We start from the raw sequence: 19,286 nt of genomic DNA, 5'->3' as shown, positions 1-19,286 counted from the left end.
TTGATTTTTTGAAACGACTGGTAAATGAAAAATTCAGTTTTGGGGGTTTTTTTTGGTTTAGCATTTCTCTTAACTGCCTTTGTTTTGCTCCCTTTCCCTCTGGTTTTGTCAGGGGCAGGATGGGAACGGGAAAAGAGAAGAAAGGAAACCCCCATAAAATGAAAACACTCACAAAGAAATTGAATACACGAGAAAACGCTCCTTTCCTCACCCCGCTGGGGAATCACAAAAGACTAGTGCTGTAGTGCCATCACAAGTTATTAGACTCCATAGTATTCACTTACACCTGTGCTCACAGCCCTACTCACAGACCCATTTGACAGTTCTCCCTTTTTGTCTCTTATTATTAAGCTGCTAAAGAAAGTGATCAAAATAGGAGACACGTCCTGCTTGCTGCCTATCATGGATATTTTCAAAGATGAAGACAGGAAACTGATGCAAACTCACTGCCATTCCAGGGCTATAAGCATCCTGAAGAACAAGCAAGGAGAGAGCTACATCAAAGGGGCTGTTGCTTACCTTTCCTTTGCAATCATTGCAGCAGGTAGGTTTATGGAAGACTATTTAATGAGAAATTTATTTCTGTCAGAAATTGGACTGGTGTGTGGACAGGCTTCTTCAATTCCTTTGTCTTATTTCTTTTACCTTCTTAAATATAATGATAAAACTCATTACAAGTGTGAATTACTCAAGAGAAAGGCCCTTTATAGTGTGATCATTCTCTTCTAGGTTACCGACTTAAAAGCAAGCCCAGGTACACAATAATCAAAGTCCTCCCTGCCCAATAAGCACTCTGTCAAGGGTGTGAAATGAGTGCTTTGGGCTGAGTTCAGTTTCTAGTAGACAATGACCCCATCTCACTATGATCACAGATGACACACGATGGAAATCAAAATCTGTACTGGTCTGGACACTGGACCCCTGTCACTTGTCACCTGAGCTCCACTTCAGGTGCTCATTGCAGTTGCATGTGCTTAAAGTTAAGGTCTTGCTCCTGACTCAGGCCAGAGTTCTCAGTTCATTCCGGCATCAAGCCATGAGTTGATCACCATTGGTTCCTACAGGATTTGAATGGGGCCCTCAACTTCACAAACCTAGATGTTTCCGTCTAATGACTTTACATTTGGTTTACAAACATCTCTTTGCTTCCCCTGCATCACAAGTACAACGTGAAGCATGCATGGGAAGCCTGGCATGTTACTGCCAGGCTTCCCTGCACTACACCTGGTTTCCTGTTCTGGGTCACCAGATGGCAATGTCTGCTCTGCTATTGTAGGGTTACTGCTGAGTGTTGGGTCTGTGGAACTGGTTCGTCACTGTAGGTACCTCACGCCTGTGCTGCTTGATCACAGGGTTAATCAGAAATACCATCCACCGCCCTTGATAGACTTATACAGCTGAGCAGAATACATGTTTCTAGTGCTAGCAACTCTGTCTTCTTGGAAGCTGACACTATGCCCTTCTGCTCTCTATGGGTGGGTTTCTTTTTCCTGATACGACAAAAAAACCTTTTAAGATTAGTGCCATGTTGGTGCTTTGATGGGGAAAAAAACAATCTGTATTTCCCAAGGGACTTTGTAGTTAATATAGCCAGCCTGGTTCATCAAAGAAGCAGAGACATGTCCAGAATAGATGGATGCAGCACCAGAAACTCATCAGGAACTACAGCTTGCACTTTCTATAGTATCTTTCATCTCAGGATCTCCAATCTCCCATTATTAATACCTTCCATGTTTCAGGGGTATAGGTTGTCTAAGGACATAGGCAGGCAAGGTTCTTTGGGTAAATCCAATATCTTTTATTAGACTAACTAAAATAGTTGGAAAAATTCTTCTTTGCAAGTTTTGGGTACAAACACCCTTTGTCAGGCTGAGGAAACATCTGCAGTTGGTTTGGGATGTATTTGGTAGCCGTGTTGGTCTGAGACAAAAAGGAAATGCAAAACTCTAGAACTCCTGGTTCAGAGATGATACCTTTTATTAAACCAACTAAGAAATTATCAGAAAAAAATATGTTTTTCTGCAAGCTTTCAGGCTCATGTGCTCTTCATCAGTCCAATGCAGCTACCAAATGTATCCCCGAAACATGGAAGATGTCAAATTTTAGCCAATTTTGAATTTTAAACTTCACTGCTGAACAACAAGAAAGATTTCTACACCCCCCTGCTTGCCATCTGACACCACCAGGGAAGGAATCCTGCTTGATCTGTACAACAAAGAGCAGCTCACAAAGACACTCTCATGGACCCAGAGGGACAGACTCCCATCTTCAGCTTCCTCTGTACAGAAATGAAGTTTATTTCCTACCTATGGGGACCTTTTACCATCTTTAATTTTCCCTGAGCCTGATGAAGGGCATGTGAGCCTGAAAGCTTGCAGACATTTTTTTTTTGCAATTTCTTAGTTGGTCTAATAAAAGGTATCATCCCTAAACCAAGACTTTTAGAGTTTTGCATTGCAGCTGGTCTGTGCTCTTCCTGGAGGGAACGGAATAGAAGCCAGAAGCCAGTATGCGAGAATACCCATCAGTGAAAATGCAAACTGAGTCAGTAAATGGGTGAGAAACAGGAGGGGTGGGCCGGGGCGGGGAAGGAACATAGACCTGGTGATAAGAATATAGCTGATAAATAGTAGAGGTTACACATTATAACCTGCCTAACATCAGATACCCCAGGTAACCTCTCTACTATTTACCAGCTATATTCTTATCACCAGGTCTACATTCCCCCACCACCTGTTTCTCACCTATTGACTGCCTCAATTTGCATTTTCGCAGACTGGCCTCTAGCTTCTGTTCCATCCAGGAAGAGCACAGACCAACTGCAGATGTCTCCTCAGCCTGACGAAGGGTGTCGGTACCTGAAAGCTTGCAAAGAATAATTTTTCCAATTATTTCAGTTGATCTAATAAAAGATATTGGATTTACCCAAAGAATCTTGCCTTCCATTATTAATGACACTTCACAGTCTCCTGGTGGAGCAGGTATGGATTATTATACCCAGGTGAACGGAATAAAGTACATAGACCTGCACAGGGAGCCCACGCCAAGATTAAAAAAAGGACCCAGGAGTTTTTGACACTGCCCTTCAATAACCAGTAGACAATGTGCTTTTGCTGAAAATTTCTAACCAGCAAATGACTGTATCAGTAAAAGCACAGAACTGGTTGAGCCCAAGAAAGGAAACACATACCCAGTTTCGCAGAGTGACAGGTTACAGGGAAAAACATGAAAGTAACTCTCAGGAAAGAATAATCTCTTGTACCAGCTCACCTTTCTGGCTTGAGGGTGAAAGGAAATGGTGGGATTTGTCTCTTCTTTTGACTAGTGCCCCTGAAGTGTCAGCTTGCTTCCATTATGTTAATTTGAGCCTGGAATGAAAACAATGTCTTCATGTGAAAAAGGAAGCAAAAGCTCAGAAGACCTCAACCTTGGGAATTCCATTGGTTTCACATTCCCATTTCATCCAGCTTCTTCCTCAGTGGATAATCAGACAATGGAGGCCGGAGACTAACCCCTTCAACCCAGCTAATCCCACAGGCTTCAGCGGACCAGCCCGAGAAGCTGCATCTTGTGGATATTTTAAAGAAAGAGTGTTATAGCAAGGGTAACCGTAGAAGTTTTTAACCATTTGGTTGCTTCTAATTACATTTGGTGCATGACATCCAAAAGATCTGATCAGGATCATAATTAAAGAAAAAAGACTTGATTCCAGTGAGGGGAAAAAATTGGCCTCTACTTAGAAGTGCATGAGGGCCTCTTGTGGAACTGGCTTCCCATTGTTGAAAGCCTTTCGAGAAGGTGGTGCATGTACATTTAAAAAAATCAGCACAACCGTTCCTTAGAAACAATGGCCAGGTACAGACATTACACTTTTACGGTGTACGTGATCAGAAACCAGTCTATACCCATAGCAGGACATAAATTTGGCACACATACACTGGTTTAAAAATGGCAGAACCCAGTCTAAGATTTGTGCATGTGTGTCCCAAAACCAAAGGGCGAATGTGTGTTCTGTTCATTACCAATCTAAACTATGCCGCTACAGAAAACCGTGTAACTTTGATAGATTCTGCCTCGGGCTTTTTTAATGTCTGTACCTAGCCAGTAAGACACAGGGTCATTAAAAGAGAAGCAAGGGCAGCTGTTGTGTCCATTGATTCCTTGGCCTTGTTGATGAAGCTGCTGGCAAAAGGGTCAGTTCACAGAAATCACCCAAGCCAGAGATGGGCAGCCAGTTCCCCAGTGGAATGACTATTGGATTAGTACCAAACTTGGCCAGTCTAAAACTAGTGACCTAGATGGAACAAGCTCTATCCTGTTCCTAAACCATTACACCACTTAGCCCCTCAATGGTGATGCTGATTTGATACGTCCTGTTTCTTCAGAGTGAATCTGTCGTAAATATAGCCAGTGCCATGGACCACCTGCCTGCTTGATGCTGAAGTTTGCTGATCCATTTGCCCCCTGGATGTTTCAGACTCAGTCCTTGCCAAAGAGTGACTGCACCTGGCTGCAAGCATCAGTCCTGAAACATTATCTCAGCTTTTTCCAAAGTGGTAGGCTGAGCTCATTTGGAAATGTCTCTGACATGTTCTGAGAAGCACTCTATTCTTATGGAAATTTGACGTTTGCTCAGATAAAATGTTATGACAGCAGCAGCCAGGAGAAGAGAGATCGGTTTATGAATATGAAAAAAATAATGGCTAATTGCATTGAAATGTTTCAGTTTCTGAGGCAGTGGATTGCAGCTTATCAGCTTCCCACCTGCTGGAGCACATACTTGCTAAGAAATAGGCATTGTCGTTGATGAGGACTGATCCTTAGAGCCTTAATAACCTTTGGTGAGGAAGTTTAGGAGTCATAAAAGCCTCATTGCTGAAAAGGAATTGCTAGGAGTGCATCCCCTGACGCCGCTCTGCAGGCAGCTGTGTGGAAGGCTGCCCTCTGTGACCTCCCCGGGAGAAAATATTTACAATGGCACCCATGATTTATTCGTCTAATTGGGACCATGCTGCTATTGATTGCAACCCTGGAAAATTAAGACGTTTATCGAAACTGCTGTGAAAGGAATGGGCAGGCCAGTGACTGAGAAAGATATGCTGTGTAACCACTGGATGAACATACTGTGCACTTTCTCTCCAGACACCTTGGTTTAATGGGGCTGATTTTATTCAGCATCAGAGAAAAGGGAGTGCTAGAGGCACATCCTGAAGTACAGTATGTTGGCAATACATGAGACAGACTCATTTGAGTAATTATCCTCAGGTACTGTTCCAGCTCTACCCTGTCTTATCCTCCTTTCACTTCTAAATGGTCTTGTTCCTGCATCCCAGCATCTCCCACATCCAGGTTCTTCTCTCCCCCATTGTGCTGCTTCTTTGGGGTATATCACCATACCAAGTCCTGAGAGGTGTTTTTCTAATCAGTTGGGTCTTTGATGTGCTGCCAAAGTTGCCAGATTAGGCTCCCTTGGGGGCTTTTGTCAGGTAGTATAGTTTGCCTCCCTCTGCCGGGCACTAGGAAGAAATGCTGGGGCAAAAGAGTGGGAAGTGGGCATAATGGCTTCAAACCTCCCTGCTGGGCTTGGTCTAAGCACCAACAACCTCTTGTTACTTCTTTTGCTGCAGCATCCCACGGCTCCCTCTTACACATCCCCATTAGTCTGTGGAGGAGGAGATGGGACTGTCGCAGCCCCTGGAAGAGGGATACTGTTCTGGCTTTCAAGGATATTCCATCCCAACTGCCTGATCAAAGCAACATTGCAGCGAATGGCAGAAACCAAATCAAAATAAGACCCAGCCATGGTGGAACGTTTCTTAGTTGTACGCAGTCAATTTTGGGGACAGAGTCCCCAGTCCTCCTGGAGAGGAGACCCCAGGCAGCCCTGGGAAGTTCTGCTAATAAATAAATCACTCAGAACAAGGGCAGCTCATGCCATCATGGATATGCATTCCTTTAAAACCCTGGTCTTGATAGTTGTACACCTGGCACACGATGCCTCTAGTGCAGGGGTGGCCTAAAACGGGGCAAAGTGGAAAAGGAGAAGCAGTAGGCCTGTGCAAGCAGGCAGCTATTTGATTCGGCTTTGGATCCGGCCGATTCTGATGCCAGCGATCTGACTTAGAGCTCCGGATCGGTTTCCCACTTTGATTCAGCCGAATCGGCTCCGAAGCTTCAGAGCCACTTCGGAGATCCGGCCATAGGGTATAATGGGGAATCAATGAAATATCTATAACTTTGTTGATTTTTGTTTGACTTGAATTAAACTTGCAGGGATGGTTGTCTCTGCAGAGAGCATGAAGCCTGCCAAGTTTCAAGAAGATTGGTGCCAGGGTTCGGGGGAAACTGCACCCCAAATTCTTGAAAGCAAAACTCATGTCTCGTGTATGTGTTAAGCCACAGTGGTCACCCCTGCTGAGGCCACAAAGTCTGCCAAGTTTCAAGAGGATAGGGGGAGTCTGGCTTCTGAGGCCCTGCACCTCTAAATGCTAACAGGCAAAACTCATGACACAGATGACCCCATGTGTGTTACGGCTCAGTGGGGTGAAAACTGCAGGGGTGGTGGCCCCTACTGCGGCCATGAATCCTGCCAGCTGTTAAGAAGATTGGCGCAGGGGGGTTCTGGGGCCCTGCACCCCTAGCCGCTGACAGGCAACACTTGTGACATGGGTGCTTGTGCCACTGACTGTCTCAGTCTTGGGGCAGTTGATTGTCTGTATCGATTATTTCCTCTCCTTAGTCTGGTTTTGTAGGTGTTATTTGTTGCTCGTTAACTCGTTATATTAGCTAGGACCTGTGTATTGAGCTGGTCCCTGAGTGAATCATGACTGATAAGTAACTGCTAACACAGTAGCTTAGCAGCCAGGCCTGCAGTAACTTCAAACTGCCCTACCCGCCCCGCCTCCACAAGACAGACACAGTTGCACAAGCACCCATGTCATGAGTTTTGCCTGTCAGCAGCCAGAGGTGCAGGGCCCCAGAACCCAGAAGCCCCTACACCAATCTCCTTGACAGCTGGCAGGCTTTTGGGTGCAGCAGAGGCTAGCAGGCCTGCAGCTTTCACCCTGCTGCACCTTAACACACACAATGTCATCCATGTTATGAGTTTTGCTTGTCCGCAGCTTGAGGTGCAGTTTCCCCCAAACCCCTGCACCTATCTCTTTGAAACTTGACAGGCTTCGTGGCCTCTGCAGGGGCTACCATCCCTGCAGTTTTGACCCCACTGTGACTTAACATATACACATGACGTGAGTTTTGCTTTCAAGATTTTGGTGGACTAGCATCCCTACAGTTTTGACCTCATTGTGGCTTAACACATATACATGACATGAGTTTTGCTTTCAGCAGTTTGAGGTGCAGTTTCCCAGAAACCCCTGCACCTATCACCTTGAAACTTGGCATGAATCATGCTCTCAGAAGGGGTACCAACCCTGAAAGTTTCATCTAAATCAATCAGAAGATAATAACATTACAGATATTTAGTTGATACCCCATTATACTCTATGGCCAATTCGTCGAATCGGCTTTGAATCTTTTCCAAAGCGATTCGAAAGCTCTGAATCAATTTGGAAAGCTGAAAGCTTCCAGAGATTCAATTCAGATTCATAGATTTGGCCTATGAATCATCCAAATCATCTCCAAATCTGAATCATGATCCAAAGCTTTGCACAGCCCTAGGAAGCAGCTGCCAAACCAAGCATGGAGTATGAGGAGGGATGTTCAACACAATAGGCATTTAGTGTCCAAGATCATGAGTGACTCATTTTTGGCACCTCACTTCAGAGATCTAAAGCCTGATATTTAAAGATACTAATGTAACCCTTCTGCTGGGTACCAGTCAGCAGTGACAAGGACCAGGTTCAAATTTTGGGGTACCCAATAAGTTTTTTCTATGGCTTGAATCCCCACCTGGAAACCTGGGATCACTGAATATGGCTGGGGTACCCCATATAAACAAAACATCCTCCTTGCAAGCAGTGTAAACACAAAATGATAGGTTTATTATAGTCATCAAAGTAAAAAAAAGCAAAGGAAACACCAAATCCAATTCAAATGCTCTTAACTACAAAGTAGGGCTGTGTGAAGCTTTGGGTGCTGATTCGATTTGAAGGAAATTCAGCTCGATTCGGTGGCTGAATCTCCGAATCCAAATCAAATCAATAGACCAATTAAAAGGTCCAAATCAATTCGAAGCTCTCTGAATTGATTTGGAAAAGATTCAGAGAGCTTTGGAGATTTGGGCAGTTCCCACTCTCCATTGCATGGAGCTACAGCCAGACTCTGTGCTGGTAAGTAAGGAGCAGGGAGGGGGAGGGGTAGAGGAGGTGGGAGACCATGGAGGGACCCCTGCCAGGCCCCATCCCCTGCCTGATCCCCCAGCCCCCCTGTGTGCCCCTAACCCCGTCCGCTCTCCCAGCCCCCCCAACCCATTGCTGCCCCACCAGGCCCCAGTTCTTTAAAAAAAGAATAAATAAATAAATAAAGCCGGGGTGAATCCATGGATTTTTTTTTTTTTTTTTTTTTAAGCACTGGGAGGCTGGGGCCAGGCAGGGCAGCCATGGAGGGGGCTGGGAGAGTGGGCAGGGGATGAGGCCTATTTGAATCTCTGAATCAGATTTGGCTAAATCAATTCAGAACAGTGATTTGAATCACTGAATTCAATCACTGTCCCCCCAAATCCAAATCCAAAGCGAAAACTAGCAGCTTTGCAGAGGCCTACTGCCAAGGGAGTCTGAGATGTGCATATCACCCAAAAGGGTTGGTTCCAGGGACCTGCACCCCTATACCTGCCCTTCAGCAAGGGGCTGGACAGGTCCCACACTGGAAAGCCCTATGAGCTACTCCTTGGGATTTCCTCCATCTCAGGGAGCAGCTAAGAGAGTATAAGTCCTTCTTCGGTGCAAGGGGCCCCTTGTTGCTCCCAGGGAAGCTGTAGGGCACCGATCTCCACTTCTACATGGTGGCTTTGAGGAGGTGACTTGCTGCATCAGTCAGTATACCACACTCCCAAAATTCCTAGTCCCAAGCCCTAGCTCTGTAGGGGCATAAAATTGCAAAAGAACTCAAAGACGGGGAGCCAGGCCTATCTTGGCTCAAGCCTCAACATGCAGCAGGGCTCAGCTGCACAGCTAAACTGAGACATGATGTCTATAAAACAATGAAATGAAGGCCCAGGCCTATTTGTCCTGAGACTGAACTGAGCAAAAAAAGTGGGCCTGCCATTCTGCGCTGGGCCTGAACTAGGCAACAATAGAAAGTAGGGGTGTGTGAAGCAGGCCCTATTCAATTTGGATTTGGATTCGGCCCGAATTGAGGACAGTGATTTGATTAGTTGATTCAAACCACTGTCCCCGATTCGATTTGGCTGAATCCAGATCTGAAGATTCGATGTTGATTTGGAGAATCAGCAATTTGGACATAGACACAACTTTAAAAGTTTTTTCTACATATCTCAAAGTACCAGTGTGGCTCATGAATGCTGTGATGCTGGGGTGCATGGAGCATCCCACAGGAGTGCAGGGAGACCCCCCCGTCTTCTCCCCCCGCCCCCGTGTGCTCGGCGACAAACCCGGAAGTGGACCGGTACTTTGGTCCAATTCCAGGTCTGCTGGGGAACGTGCTGGGGGGCCCCCTCGTGACTCTCTCTGGCTCAGCTATTAGCCATGGGGGGGTGCCCTGGTGCCCCCCCCAGACCCAGGAGGCACCAGTCACCAAGCCAGGGGTTGTGGGGGTCCCCCTGCGCTCTCCCTGGAACGGACCCAGAAATGGACCCAAAGTGCTTCTGGTCCACTTCTGGGTCTGCTGCTGAGTGCGCTGGGGAGCCCCCTGCACTTCTGTGGGACGCCCCATATGCCCTAGCACCACAGCAAACATGAGCCGCCTGCTACCTAGTGGTATGTAGAGAAAACATTTAAAGCTGTGTCTATGTCTGAATTGCTGAATCTCTCCAAATCGATTCAGAGTGCTCTGATTGGATTCGGAGAGATTAAAGGGTCCTCTGATTTAATTCGGATTTGGAGATTTGGCCACCGAATCGAGCTAAATCTCTGCTGAATTGGGCCGAATCTCCACCGAATCAAATCAGGGACTGAAACTTTGCACAGCACTAATAAAAAGCTAGGTCATTTTTGCACTAAGACCTGGACCAAACAAGAAAATATGCCAGGTTTCTCACCCCGGCCCAAATCTGCCAGCAAAACATACAGCTGGGACTGAGCCACACAGCTAGGCTGAACCAAAAGAAGTTGCAACAGCAACACACACGCTAGACCCTCAACTCTGGCCCAAATGTGACAGGCTTTTAATCCTGGCAGAAATCCTCCAGCAAAACTGCCAGGCTCCAACCCTGGTCAGTGTACTCCAGGGATTAATACCTCCTTAGTAATATCCCATTCTAAAACTCAGAAACAAGTAGAACAGGAAAAAAATGGAAAGAAACTGAGTCCCAAACTTTAAGACAGACTCCCTTTCCTTTTAGTTCAGATTTTCCCTTCACATAGCTTCAGCTCACTTCTCCAGTGAAGTGAAGGGGAGAGGGAAGGGGAACCCCCCCATGGGGAGCAGTTTCTCTTGCTCCCAATTCAGTTTTGCAGCTCTCTCCAGTCCCAGGAGAAAGAAACTTCTATATATCTAGCGTGACATCACCCAAGCTTTTACAATCAGGGCTTGCCCTGCATCCACTTTTTATTTTTAACCAATTACTGTAATTTTAAAAAAGAACCAGTTGGCCAACTAGAGCAGGGGTCTGAATTCCCTGTGCTTATGTGACTGAACCCCATGCTTTTTTGTCACCAAGTACTCACGTTTCCAGTGGAAGACACTCTCCTCTCACAGCCACTTGCTCAGTTGCAGCCCCTGGCTTTGACACCTGAGTTTCTCAGAGATTCTGGATGCCTCCCCTTTGGTATCCAAATGAAACAGCAAAGACACTGGGTGCATTTGGAAATCTAACATATCTAACTACTGGCCAATTCTTTCCCTTTCTGCACATCTCTCTGAAGACTCAGTCTTCTGAGATACCACCAAGTAATCCATAAAGTAATGGTGGCTACCTGGAAAGAGCCAATACTGATGCATTTCTTCACTTCCCAACCAGCACACTGCCCACGTAGCGGATCTATAGAACTGAAGGTCTTGTTAGTGTTACTCCCTGCCTTCCTCCTCTTGTAGCTTGTCTTTAATGAGACTGTAAATGTTTTTGTGCAGAGACTGTGTTTATGGAGTCCTTGGTACAGTGGGGTCTCTGTTCCTGACTGGTGCAGTGGAAGCATCCAGTTATAACTCAAATTGCAGCTACCTATCTGCTCTGAGCCAAGGGCCGTCTCTCTATTTATTTTTTTATGTTAGTGTTACTGATACTTTTTCCGCACATCATGTTAGTCATGTTCAGAAACCGATTATCTTGTGTTTAGATACGCATCGTTGGCCCCACTGATCCCAAGCCTGATTAGTAAAGCATTTCATGCTTGTAATGCTCATTCCAGAAGTAAAATATTCTGTCCCAAGTTTTTTTTTACAAAGGGTAATCCCACATCTGTTTCCTGGAGTCTAAGCTTGATCTGGCTTTTCGATAGAAAATTCCATATACTAACAAGGTGCAACAGTGACTGTCATGCGGAGGGAGTTGGACTTTGATGATTTAGTAATGTGTTCCATCTCCATCTCTGTAAGTCTATTCTTGGATGCTCTTTGTGCTGAATTTTAGTAGCACTCAATGTACTCTGTGACTAGAATACAGGGCAAACACAACTAATTTTGTAATGAAGATTAAACAATCATTTTGGTTATACTGAAGGAATGCACAGAATATTCCACTCAAATTGTTTGTGATATTTTGGAAGCCAGGGAAATAAGACATATTTCTCAAGGAAGGTCATGTGAGAGTCAGTTGATACTCATTTTGTGTGAGGCTTTAAAAAATGAATAGACATGAGTGTGGGCTAATGGCTTGAAGCGGGAGTACAACAGAATTCCTGGGTTCTGTGCCAGCATTGGCCCTTGCCTTGCTGAACAGGGCACTTTTAATTAATTGGTCTTGGTAAGCCCATCCTTAAATGGGTAGAGCTTAGAGGAGTGCTGGGAGACCCTGGAAAGCCTTGCGGAAACCTTATGCACAAACAGTTCTTTGCCAGTGCAGAGTGAGGCCACATGGCCTACGACATGTCCATGTAACCCAGGCAAAGGGAGGTGCTCCTCCGCTCACTGACCCTGACCCCATCAGGCAAATCAGTTCTCCTCTACCCACCTTGGCTTCCCCATCTGTTAGGTAGGGATAATAATTCTTCCCCTCCTTTGTGAAGCACTTTGAGATCTCTGGTAGAAAAGGCTGATGTAAAGGCTACACATTAGTAGTAGTAGTATTACTATTGCAATTGTCATTATTAATTATTACTATTACTGTTATTATGTTGTGTCTAGCAAAGGTACCTGGATTATCCTTTTTATTTTTACCTATCTTTTTAAAAATCAGATTTTAAATGCTACCACTTTTCATCCATGTGAGGGACAAAACTGTTTCCATCTCTTAAGTAATAACATTAAAGTATCCCTACTTTTGTCCAAAATGTCTCAGACTCGACCCATTGGACAAAAGCAAAATGCATTTATCTACAGGTATGCATGCAAGAAACTTTTCTGCTGCTGATTAGCTGAAATGATTTCTCACTTGCATAAGATAATTTATTGCTGCTAGGCAATCATCATTTTATTATTGTAAGCTGAATTGCAAGGGAGCCTAGAAGCTTTGGTTTGGTTATTGTCTATTGTTATATTAGTTAAGGCCAAGTAAAAATAATACCTGGCTTTTGAGTTTTAACCAGAGATTTCAACACACTATATAATAGTGGATTAAAGTGTTTCATGAAGACTTGTCTATACTTCTCAATTTAGGATCCAGTTATGTAATTGGCTGACACAGACACAGTAGTCTGCCTTGGCTGATCTATCAAAAATTGAATGCCCCTGAATTTAAAGAAAACTTTTCCCTTTATAGGTTTCCACTAGGTGGCAGTGAGTCATCCTCTATTTTTTATTGAATGCTTTTCTCTACTCAAAGGTTTTTTCTATATACCCACATAAATTTAATTCAATAATTAAAAACAAGAATAGTTTGAAACATTTTTTAAAATGTTGTTGAATACTTTCTCAGGAGAGGAAAACTAACTTGGCTCAACTGCTCATATTCTAAGACTTTGCAAAATTTTCTTGTTCCAAAGCAGGACGCAAAGTTGAGATTTTAAGTATTTTCATTAACCAACAGACTGAACTGATGTCCACCTGAACTGAATATCTGATATTTTTCCTTACTACATGCTGAAAATACAAAATGAAAAGAGTCATTCTGAAACTGGAAACCAGACACTTATTTTGAAAACACTGAAATGTATATTTCACAATTTCCAACCTGTTCTTCCCCAACATTTTTTTTCAGCTCAGGCAGTTTATCAGAACTTACCCCTTCCTGCAAACACTTCCAGTTGCAATGAGTAAATATATTTTGACAAGGAATTATGGTTTGTGGAAAAATTCCCGAACATTTCTAATCAAGAGTGTATTTGTCTCCTCTGACCAAGCAGCTTGTATTCTACTTAAAGATCACTTGACTGTTCAGAGGAGCCAGTCAGAAACCCCAAACCATAGGAACAGGAACAGCCAAAGAAGGAACCTTGGGCCACTCAGAGAACTTCTTGCAGCTCAGACTGGGATTTCTCTCCCCGGTGCCATGTGGTTGTTTGCTCCTCACTCCCAACCTCAGCTTCTCGCCATACCTGCCCTGTCCCACTCACTCTCTTTTCCCTTCCCTTCCCTCCCCATGTAGAAGGCTTCCTCACAAAACCGTGCTTCTCCTCTCCAACCCTGGAGACTGAGCTGCAGAATTTGAAGGACTAGGCTGGTGGCTTCAAAGCCACAAAATGGCACCGCATGGAAGGTAGTGGAACAGCATTCACTTTGTACTGCACAACTATAATAGTATGAGTCAAAAGCCCAGAGAAGGATTCACATGAGGTAGCAGTATTGGCAGTGATATCACTGCTATTGGTATGCTTTAAAGTACCAGAAAGTTTCATCCTCCATTGAATATCACCAGAATGAGAATGGCTCTGAACACTGAGCAGGGTGCCTTTCACCTGTGACCAAGTTATGACATTTAATATACTGAAAGCAGCTTTCTGAGAAAGCTTGAAATAGGAGCTGTGTTTCTGGACTTGGCTGGGACTAAATTTGTAGTCTAGACCTCCAGTCTTTCAAGCAAAATGTCAAGAGTTTTATCAAGACAGGTGGTGGACACTACAAAACTATTCCTTTGTGACAACGCTTTAGGATGCACATGCAAAATCAAATAAGGACATGGAAACAATGACTCAACAGCCACAAAGGGCTTGTGGTGGCACCAACACTATTCAACCCATACCTCAAAGACTTTCCAATTACCCACTCACTCATAGAGGCTCATCTATGCAGACAGCATCTACTTTACCCAAGCTCAGTTGTCCTCTGACTTTGATGCCCGCTAGGCAACTGATATCCAATTACATTTGACCACATGTATTATATGATGAACCTTGCAATGCACCCCACTACCATGGTCACCAATGTTAAACAAGATAACATCACCCCTGATTAATCAGGGAGATGTAAGTCTTCAACCTACCTGCAGCTTATTAGTTTTGGAGATGAGACTCATGGCCCAACATGCTAAACCAGGACAGCATGTGATAACACTTGTAGGAGGAACACTTTTCATTAATAACAACAGACAAATTCTTTATTGCTAATTGTACCATCAGACCTTGTGTCTGCAATCTTCTCTGCTGCCCGTGGACCCATCTGAACAGGTTCCAGGTCAGCATGCAGACAGTCTTTAGAGATAGGACAAGCAAGACAGCCCTGACTGTGGCTGCCCTGCATACTACTGATGCCTTTCATCAAGCTGAGGCATTGAACACTAATGATGCAGCTGTTGGTAGGCTTCACAAGACCCACATTCACAGACAGACAGATATCCACCCGGGGTCAGTCTTAGCCTTTTAAATTGCAAGCTGCTGGGGACAGGAACCACCTCTTACTCGGTGTTTGTACAGTGCTTAAGCATAACTGGCCCAGGCTTGTTTAGCTCTTATGATCTACTGCAATAAACATGATTAATACTAATAACTTTCAGTTTCAAGGTACAGATGCTATAAACATGGTAATGGAAGTCATCAAAACTGTGCAGTTTTATTTCATTTATTACTCAAAAAACAAATTCAATGATAATGTTTATGGCAAAGTTTACATAGGGACTGCATAGTCTCTGTAGTGTCATATTCCCCTGGACACAGCTGGTATTCTTCTCCATCTTTACATGCCTCCTATTGACTAGGTTTTTCAGAAGCATTAATGCATGCTTGCAACCACCCTATAAGGCAGGGAAGCATTTTCAGTGGAGGAATAACAAAATAATAAAGTGACTTTCTTGAGGTAAGACAGGAATCCTATAGCAAAGCAGGGCAGTGAACCTTGAGTTGGAGGCTCAGTTGTTAACCACAGCATATCATTCTTCTGCAGAAAGCTGCCAAGGCTTGTACCCTACAGGCAAGAGAGAAAGCTTCTTTTCATCTCCCAGTAGCCAATTCTGTCAAACATTTTCTGCATTCAATGAGCCCAAATCCAATCCTCAGTCTAATTTCACTGGTCCATCTAGCTCATTCCATATAAGACTCAATGCTCTGTGAAGCCAGTTGTGGTTGCTATACATAGACTTTTTCCTTAGACTCATGGTGTCTATAGTACATGACATACATTGCACTGGCAATAAAAAAAGAGGGAGGTGGATTTCAGTGCTAGTACTTTTATTGAACACTTAAGCCCCGTTGTACTCTGAGTGGTGTCCCCAGGCAAGGCAGGATTCTTCTTTCATTTCATGTGATGGCTACAAATGCGTTCTATCATGGGGCTGCTGTATTTTACAGAACATCGTATGCTAGCATCTCTACAGCCATGCAGCTGATCTCAAATATTAGTTTTGGTCCAGAAAAGCTGCCCAGAAAGTCTAAGTCTAAATTCAAAATAAGAACTGTGGCCTGAATTCACTGCAAATCTATGACAGCCTTGAAACTTGCTTACCTAGTTCTTTTGCCACCAAAAATGAGTGCATGTAGCATGCTCATTGCCTGGGTAACTGTGCACCCAGGCCACTTTTGGATTTCATCTGTTTGACTGTAGTTTTGCCCTGTCAGACTGTGTATTCTTTCTCCCACTCGGTGAAGTTGAAAGCCCAGTTTCTCCACCTCTGCTTGGGGATATGGAGTCTGGTGATGCAAGAGCCTGGGCCAAATTATTTAGCAGAGAAATGCAAGAAATTCCATATGAATAGAAGAGCTGCCGATAAGAGAAGGCAACTTCAGCTAGTAGTTCTACCATTTGGATCTAGAGTGATAAGTCACAGCCAAATGGCTTAAGAGGTTCTTGGGCTGCCTGCTGTTATTACTTCATGTAGTGATATGAACCTTGCCGTCCTCAGCAGTGAGAACTGTTGGCAGGTATTTTTGTTAACTCTACATAGAATGGTAGATACACACATGCACGCACGCACACCCTCCTCTAAAACCCAGTTCCTACCTGCTTCCCGGGGGAAGTACTAATTGGCTGACTGCTTTGCTGTATGCCAAGTCACCAATGCTAGGAAGCTCACGGAAGGAGGAGGAAGCCACTTTCTACCCATTCACCCCTTCCCCCTCCATCCCACCTATTCACCTTCCCCTGACATAAGGGTGGGGTTATACTTGCGGAGAAAACCTGGCTATAGGTAGCTCACCAAGGTAACTGGGATTCTGGATTCCTAGTATTAGCATCTACATCCAAGGCATATTGTAGCTGCAAATATTTATACTGATCTGCCAGCCTCAGCAATAAGTTCGATTTCTTATGAAGGACTGGGGGAACAAAATGCAAACAGTCAGACTCACTAAGGATGCCAGAGCTATTTATTTCATGTTGCTAGTTGCATTGTGTGTTATCTTCATGCAGCACAAAAGGTAGACACACTGTACAAAGCTGATTAAAATTGCCACAGCTGACAAACCAAATAATGAAACCTGTCCCCCCAGAGGCAGTCCCTAGATGTTCTCAAAGTCCTACATCCCCTATGGTTATTAAATTGTAGCAAATGCAGCCTTTGTTTGATTTCCAGTGGGAAAGCGAGGTCAGGAATATGAACCTTTGAAAGATAATCGGGTCAAAGATTTTGTTTGGAAAGTTACTGTTTACTTTCCTAAGTAGTTCAGGTGCATCTGCTTTGAGAGAAAGAATAGAAACATAAGAATAAATGGCATTGTAAAATATAGATTAAAAATCAATTATGCTCTCAGAGGAGAGACACAGATCACCTTGCACAGTTAACTGATAAGCCTCCAAAGCAGAGCCCGCCACTGTGAAACTGAAGAGTAAATTCACAGTCGACCAATAGGTAGATTCTGCCATTTCCAGAGCTACTCCATTGATCTCTGTGGCTTTGCTCACAGAGTTGGGTGTGAGCCACTGTGAGTAGGGAGGGTGAAACTGAGCTTCAAGTGTGGAAAACACAAGGATGCAAATATTGACTACAGCATCACAGAGCATGCAAACAAACCACATCATTGGTCTAGACATTGGGGTAGGTTGCTGCTGGTCCTTGGGCAGATGTGAAGGCCCAGGTCAGGGGGCCATACAAAGGACCTTTCTTTCCCTTCTGTTAGCCCTCTCTTACATGTTTAAGAGCCATACACACTTTGAGTCCAACAGAACAGCCCCTCACCTGGGGCCTGCTCCATTCAAATCAACACTGGCTTACGCCCGCTCAGGTTCTGGCCGCATATAATTGATGATCCCATAAGCCTCAGGTGGGAAACAATCTCTTTATTGTCCCTTCACCCCAAGCAGAGACCCAGCACGACCCCTTCAGTTCCCAGGGCAAGCAATCAGGCCTACCACACTACTGCATTCTCTGCTACAGGACAAAGATGGCTTCCTCTGAGCAAATACAGGATCATAATGGGAATCAGAATTTGATCCACAGAGCTTAAATGGGGCCCAAGGGACATAGAGGCCCTTCTTCAGATAGTGTTTCCCTATTCTTAAAACCATCAGGGACCAATATTCTAGCCACAGACCTGATGTTCAAATTCAGACCCTGAGCTGAATACTCAAATGGCATCAAGTTGTATTACACAAAAGTGCCAAGGGATTGCACATCACTTCTGGGCCACCAGTAGAGCATCTGTGGTGCACAGCAACCCATCCTTCCCGCCTCCCATCCAAGGGAATTTTGCCCCAGTATCCCACTGTAGACCAGCATGGCTTGGGTGCTGTCTCTACCTGTGTATTTGATCATCATTTTTCCCTCCTGCCTAGGGGGCTATGCTGAAGATTCCCTTCTTACCAGAGCCCGATGCTATGGGCACCTTGGCCAGAAGAAAACGGCTATTTTTGATTTTAATGCCATCCTGAAGGAGGACCCTGGCAATGCACAGGCTCTGAGTGGACGGGGATTCATTTACCTTGCACTGAACCAGCAGAAGGTATTGTCGCTAAGTTGACTTCCTATGATTCTTTCAGACTTTTTGTTTTCACCGGCAGGCATTGGTATGCAATGCCCGTCCTTACATTTGTTGATATATTTTCACTGTGTGACAATGGCTTAAGACACGGAGGTCAAAATCCCTTGGCCACGCAGGCTGGATGAGTGGTGCAGGTCCAGTTTGCAGGCTGAGCCAGATCCACAGACTGGCTCCATATTCCAGCACGTATCCTGTAGTGGCCAGAGTGGGCACCATGTATGGTTCAGTCCTGCTCTGGCCACTCCAGAACCATGCTGCACATCCCTGGGAACCACCAGCATTGCTGCGATGCACTGTGTGGCCCCAGAAGCCACTGACATTATTTCTGCCACCACTGCTGGGCTGTGCTACCCATCCCTGGGAGCCACCACCACTGGGCTATACTGCCTGGCCCTGGGAGCCTCCACCACTTCTCCAGAGTTGTGCTGCATACAGCAGCCAGTCCACTACTCTGGGACATGAGCTGAAGCAGGTGCACCATTCAGCATATGGGGCCATCTGGTACACCCTGTATGCTGCCTGTGGGTCACTCTGAAACTTATGGGTAGCACCAGAGCCTGGATGACATGACTGTATGGGCCAGATCCAGCTCACAGGCCATATCTCTGACACACTGGGTTAAAAGAAAGCACTGGAAAGAAAAGGAAGGCAGCAATTGATGCCAAAGCTTGATAGGTCCATCTTCATCATGTCTGCAAATAACATCTGCTG

At 44.8% G+C, this 19,286-nt stretch overlaps 1 protein-coding gene and 1 long non-coding RNA gene across 2 annotated transcripts in view; one reads left to right on the top strand and one right to left on the bottom strand.

Moving 5' to 3' along the window:
- Positions 1-19,286, bottom strand: part of LOC149854667 (uncharacterized) — a 58,949-nt gene that overhangs the window by 2,127 nt on the left and 37,536 nt on the right. Inside the window, exon 2 of the long non-coding RNA XR_016438671.1 lies at positions 3,271-3,368. This is a non-coding gene — a long non-coding RNA (uncharacterized LOC149854667). The remainder of the gene's footprint in view (positions 1-3,270; positions 3,369-19,286) is intronic.
- The window catches only part of TTC34 (tetratricopeptide repeat domain 34), a 53,116-nt gene that overhangs the window by 10,315 nt on the left and 23,515 nt on the right, over positions 1-19,286 (top strand). Inside the window, exons 3-4 of the mRNA XM_090023771.1 lie at positions 352-544; positions 18,370-18,536. Of these exons, the coding sequence (XP_089879897.1) occupies positions 352-544; positions 18,370-18,536 (360 nt within the window). The remainder of the gene's footprint in view (positions 1-351; positions 545-18,369; positions 18,537-19,286) is intronic.

Source organism: Crocodylus siamensis, chromosome 12 (genome assembly GCF_052110815.1).
Source record: "Crocodylus siamensis isolate JL-2025a chromosome 12, ASM5211081v1, whole genome shotgun sequence".
NCBI classification, from domain to species: Eukaryota; Metazoa; Chordata; order Crocodylia; family Crocodylidae; genus Crocodylus; species Crocodylus siamensis.
Note: the sequence above shows the minus strand (reverse complement) of the source record. Positions and strands in the feature narration are given on the sequence as shown.